We start from the raw sequence: 6365 nt of genomic DNA, 5'->3' as shown, positions 1-6365 counted from the left end.
CTTATAGGAGTTGAAAATGTGTTAATTTGACACACTCAGAAAGCGTCTCCGCTCTCTTAGTCGGGGTGTTCCCTTAAAATGGGTTGGTCGTAGTGAGTTAAAAGATATTCCCCTTATTTTACGGAAAGGAGTCACCATAATTGTTAGGCGTCTTCTGAATTCGGGTGTTCCAGAGGAGGGGTTTATTCTGTAGTAGATAGATAAATAGAATCGGGAACCACAGTAAAATAAATGCTGAAGTGTTAGTGGGAGTTATAACTGTGGTTGACCCATATTGAAAATTGGTTTGACTCTGTTGTCCTAATGGGTGTCCCTGAAATAGTATGAATGTCACTCCAAAAATTGACAAGGCCATTTTATTCAACGTCTCGCTTTTATTTAAGCATCATCAGGAATAATACATAGGGGCCTATAACACAAAGAGACAATTACCAGAAATCCTAATTAATATGCAATTATTTAAATGAGGCAGTTATCCAATCAGAGTAAAGTGGTATCATGGTGAGAAAGTATGATACATGGGAATAAACAATTCTGAGACTGACTAACAAATGTAGATTAGGGCAAGTTGTATCAGTGTGAGAAACAGGTTTAAGACCAGGAAAAAAAAAAAAATAATCAATAACCTATCTAGAGCAAAAACTCCTGACTAGAGAAACACATTTAATTTGTTTGGATAATTTTTGTCCTTAATGCCCATTACTTTTTATATTCGTTCACAAATCATTTTTATTATTATAAGTGTATGTTAAGCGATCAATCAACTAATCACTCTTTCTCCATGTTAATACCAGTAGAATTGAAAAGAAAAAAAATCAACTGGTGTGAATTATCCTCTCTAAATTTGTTTTGTAAAGTGAGAAAACTAAACATTGTAGACACCACACATATTATGCAGTGGCGTTGGTCTGAGACCCTTGGCTAAGGCTTCTTCTGGGCCTTACACCCAGGAGAAAAGCCTCTTCTGCTTTGGCTTTTTTAACGTTTTAAGAGAGTACACTTTTTTTTTATAAGAACACATTTTATAAGAACACTGAGGCTGAAATTGCTTAAAATTTAAGAACAAAATAAGAACAAATTGAGGCTGAGGTAAAATGTCCAAGATTTTTTTTTTAAAAACTAGAAAAACCAAAAAAATATATCTGTACCTTATGTGCAGTAGGTGCGACTATGTAATACCCCCTATAATACAGTACTGGAGGTGTATACCTTACTTGTCATTTGGGGAAGTTTTTTCAGTGGCCTTTTTTTTCTGGGCCAGTTTTTCCTGGGGCACTTTTACCTACATCCCAGCACAGTGTATACTGGTGAATTAATACATTTGTATTTGAAAAGTGTGTAACATAAGAACAAAATAAGAACATTTTGAGCCTGAAATTGGCCAAAAAAAAAAAAAAGAACACTGAGTATGGGCAAAAATGTTACTGGTTCTTATTAAAAAAAGTGTATTTTGATAGGTTTAGTGTTCCTTAAAAAAGTGCCACCACTTGGCCAATGTATAGGCCAAACAGTATACCCCAGGGCACTTTAAGGCCAGACCCACTGGGTTTAGCCAGTAAAAGCCTACAGCTGTTACGCTCCTGCATAATGCAAAAAAGAACGATAGGCTATAGAACAGCAGTTCTTAAAGCGCGTTTTGTATGCATTAACATTATATTAACGTTTTATTGACATTGACAAACACATAACAGAAACCGAGCTACTTTAAAATAGTATAATACATACTCCAAGTATCGAAATGCACGCCAACGTGTTGGGATTCAATATTTCGACATTTATTATGTCATCATCAGGAAATCACTTTCACGTAGAAAGGTTGGCTCAATCGATCCATCAACGCCACCTTTCTATTTCACTGCATGTGCATGCGACTATTTTGGTCCTCGTAAAGTTTGGCCGTAACAAGAAGACTACGACACACTACTGGGTTTTAATCACATGCATGCATACTAGAGCTGTCCTTGGAGATGGCAGTAGACTGTAGAAATATATTTGCATCTGGAACTGCACACCAAACTCTACAGCATTCGAGAGGTCTGTACCTTGTCATCATGTTCTCGTTCTGTCTCAGTCTCCTCCATGCAGCTTTGCATGATCTTGAACAATACCAATCAAATTGACAACTGACCCTCTTCTCCGCAATATTTGTCTTGAAATCTGTAAGTTACCAGAAATTTCGTTTATCTCCACTTCACCAATTTCTTGCATGGTATTGCTCATCTCATCCAACTTTACTTATGGTGATGGTTGTCTTTCTCAGCCTCAGATTCTTTGCCAGTAATGTATGTATTCAAATTATTTCGGCTCTAGTATCCGGCAGTGTTTTTTTTTTTCTTTGGAGCTACACATTAAATTGAACAGTTGGTCACATGGTCATCATTAGACTGAAGCTACGCCTGCTGTTTTGCTATTTAAATGCAACAACAATGTATGGTGGTATAATCTGCATAATCTCATATTATTACTTCTGTACACTGTCGTCTGCATGAACAATTTAAAGATACTGCACCCCATGAACTAAACAAAGCATTAAAACAAGTTCTAGGTTCAATATTGCCTAGTGCTGAGGCCCTTATTTCATGTAAATGCAACGAAAGCATAGTTTATATAACAATTTCCCATGATAAATAGCTCCTAACCCATTTTAGCCTAATTTTGGTCCAAGCTTCCTCTTCGCTGTACAATAGTGTACAGTTGTGTGTGTGATGTAAGTTAGCTGGTCAAATAAATAGCTTAGAATCTAGTGAGAAGGATCTTGAAGATAAGCCTCTTGTCAATGCGCAGCCACTGGAGGTTATTGAGTATCAGGGTTTATGTGAATTCTGCTGCTGTGTTCTGTATCTGTATTTGGCGAGTTCAGGCCTCAGTAATCCATAAAAGAGACAACCCCAACCCCCCTTTTTTGGCTATTATTTGTCCAAGCATCCTCTTCGCTGTAAAATTGAAATGGGGACTTGGATGAAGGTTCAATATTTTAAACAACTGTATGAAAAGTAACTGTTGGGTACGTCAGACCATTCATGACATTCTCAATAATCTTACAATCAATGTTTTTTTATATTGTTTTTTGTTTTCAGTAATCATCCGAACGACAGAACACCATATCATTACTATGCTGATTCAAAGCAAGAGTGTTCATACTATTATAAAAGCGAAAAGAGAACTTTGTCTGGCCATAAATTCTTAACAGAAAGGGCGATTGTTGCTCGATGGGCGAAGAAATTTAATATAATGTTCCATTATCCATCGTGGGAACCAGTAATTACGAATGTTACTCATGTTGCGACACCGTTTATAAAACTGTACAATGAAGCTAAAAGAAGCAGAAAACTTCGGAGACTGACATTAGCCAAAATGCAAAGGCAGCAATTAGCCGCCTTACGTAGTCAGGATATGTTTGCTCTGGTTGATTTCGTTAAGAATAATCGCTGACTTATTAACCATCATCTTGCCGACCGCTTCTAAGCTGAGCCGATTTTCGTTTAGCTGTTTTCCTATCTATTATCTTTTTTCCCCTTGTCATCAACATACATTTTTGTTCTGACTAATTCTTAAGGTCTGGTCTTCTGGACCTTCGTTCAGTTACATTTGCCTCGGTTGTAGGTTTATCAATTTCAGCTTCAGACCTGTAATTTTTTAATGGCATGCTTCCTTTCGTTACTACAACGGCATCATCGTTGTATTTTCCTGAACATTTAACTGAGCCTTCCGGTTTTCCACTAATATTCCATTTCAAACGCTGCATCATCATTTATTGATTTAATATTCTGTAGGGCCTATAATTACCTTCTGGATCCTGAAATGACTTCGCTAACCTTATAAATTCATCTACTTGCCCTTACCTTCTGTCATCGGATTGTAGGCCTACTCGTGCCTCGTCAGCGCAGTTTTCAGTTTAGAATTATTGAGCTCCCTATCAGCCATCATTCCTATCCGTTATATTTTTCTCAGTCGTAAATAACCAAGCAAGTTTTCGTGAGATCCCCTGGTTAGCAGGTACGAATCGAAGTTTGATGACCGTCGTACCCAACAAACTCACAACAAATTTCAGAATCCTACATATTGTAAATTGAACTTAAATTCAGTTATTTATTCGATCTGTAAATATATACAATACATGAAATCCAGTTATACTTAGCCTAGGCCTGTACAATGATTTCGTAATTTAACATTCTAATGTGTATAGAGGCATTGTACCGTACGCTGTCTCGGCAATGGTAAAGAAGTTTATGGTTGGCAACAGCTAGGGATACTCACCATTACCGGGATGCATTATTTTTTTCCCATACAGTTAAGGCAGAAATAATAGAGGGCGCTATTTTAGGTCAGTTAGGTGAACTGGTACACATGAATATGCAAGCTAGACTTTCCCCTCGCGAAACAGAGTTCAGTGTGGTGTATCGAGTGTAAGCTGCAGTGCTTATGTGTGGATGAACGCTACGGAGTAGCCTAACATCTCTTCAATAGGCCTTAGTAGTCAAGACAGTATGAAATTTTAATAGATTATAATTGTAATAATAACCCTATGACTAGGCACAGTTTATGTACAGCATGGTCTTTGGAATATAATAAAAGCACAGTACTATAATTGAATCTGGCTATTTCAGTAGGTCTACTGTATAGCATATAGGCCTAGATATGACATGTGTTGTAGCAATACCCCTGTAATAGTACTGAATGAGAAGGATAAACGTTTATAAATGCTCGGAGACAAATTACGATTACTTCGGACACAGTTTTTTACAATTAAAAATCGTAATGAGAAAAAAAAGAAAATCCCATTCAGACCTGTATCATATAACAGACAGTGAGCGTATTTTCTGTATTCTTTTGCATGAATCATTGGCTGGATATTTGTAGGATCGTCTGTAAATCAGTGAAAGTTATTTTTTATTTTCATCTTATTTTAATCGTTTTAAATAAGCTATTATTATTATTATTATTTTAATTGGGTAGACAGCCATTATTAAACAGTACGTTATATCATGTGTATAGAATTTCGTCGGATTTGGTAAAGTTAATATTCAAATATATTTGCTTGCTACATAAATATATGCCTATTACCTTTATTTATATTGAATATGAAGGAAATGTTTGTGAGAAATCATCATCAAAACAATACATAAAAATGTCTTAAAACCTGTGTCCGAGCATTTCTAAATGCTTTTATATCCTTAAGAATCAATAGTACTATATACATTTAGTATGTATGCTATACTATTAACATTACTATTCAAAAAGCGACCGGATTTAAAGCGGCTTTTTATACTCCAAAGACATATGCTGTCAGTAAACAGTGGTGTAGAGATATTTTAATTACAATATTAATAGTCCGATAAATTTCACTATGTCGACTACACTGTCTCGACGACTACCAAGAGATGTTGGCCTACTCTTCCACTGTTACGCCGTAGCTTTACATTTTTATCAATTCACCTAAATGACCTTAAATAGTGCCCTCTTTAATTTCTGCCTTAACTGTATTGGAAAAAAAACATAATCATACCGGCATAGCGTACGGTGACAGTATTCCTCATAAATTAAACTAATAAATATTATGCTTACTTCTTGGCATGCAGCAACTATACAAAAAGAAAAATTATGTACGGTAACTCAACCAGCTAAACTATGTCTCCATCTGTAACAGGTAACAGTGTCTTCTGTTCAAACGTTTATACAAGCAATGAACTGAACAGTGTTTATCTATACACTAGAGGAAATTCTTATATTTACCATATTAAATGCTTGCGGTACACCACGTAGATAATTATGAAAAGAACTGTTGTTCTGTTGAGAATGTTTCTTGTCTCGACTGAAATACGACAAAATTTGTTGCAAAATACGAACGGTATTACGAAATACGACTATTTTTTTTTTTTACAAAATACGACGTAACATTTAAAGTGTTATTTACAATACGATAGATTTTATTACAAAATACGACAGAGAGTTATTACAAAATACATGGTTTGTTACAAAAACGGCAGCTTTTTACAAAATACAACACGGTTATTACAAGCCTACCTTTTATTCCAGAAATATTGACTGTAGGCTGTATGGATTTAAAGAGGACTGTATGCTTAAAGGATAATTTTTATCCAGCTAAGCGTAGAAATAAGCCTAATGAGCGTTATTTGTCATTCCTTTTTTAGAGGTAAAGACAGGAGAATTACCCACAACTCACAGCGTCATTGTGCTTAATTGGGTGTGGGCGTGGCCCGTGACTACCTAGCCGCCATAAAAGGCCCTTTAGAGAATAATAGTATAATAATAATAATAATAATAATAATAATAATAATAATAATAATAACAATAACAATAACAACAACAACAATAATAATAATAATAATAATAATAATTAACAT

The 6365-nt window shown here is 35.4% G+C and overlaps 1 protein-coding gene across 3 annotated transcripts in view; it reads left to right on the top strand.

The window, feature by feature from the left end:
- The window catches only part of LOC117121316 (alpha-N-acetylgalactosaminide alpha-2,6-sialyltransferase 3-like), a 59849-nt gene that overhangs the window by 32856 nt on the left and 20628 nt on the right, over positions 1 to 6365 (top strand). For 2 of the 3 annotated variants that reach the window (XM_033266464.1, XM_033266462.1), the window contains exon 5: positions 3078 to 5762. The exons of the other annotated variant lie outside the window; for it this stretch is intronic. In XM_033266464.1, coding sequence (XP_033122355.1) covers positions 3078 to 3432 — 355 coding nt within the window. In that variant the 3' untranslated portion in view covers positions 3433 to 5762. Of the gene's footprint in view, positions 1 to 3077; positions 5763 to 6365 lie in introns of those variants that run through there. 3 annotated transcript variants of the gene reach the window in all.

The sequence above is a fragment of the Anneissia japonica genome, unplaced genomic scaffold (genome assembly GCF_011630105.1).
Source record: "Anneissia japonica isolate Jap-2015-1 unplaced genomic scaffold, ASM1163010v1 scaffold131_len961581_cov171, whole genome shotgun sequence".
Classification (NCBI taxonomy): Eukaryota; Metazoa; Echinodermata; class Crinoidea; order Comatulida; family Comatulidae; genus Anneissia; species Anneissia japonica.
This window is presented reverse-complemented; position numbering and strand designations above follow the sequence as displayed.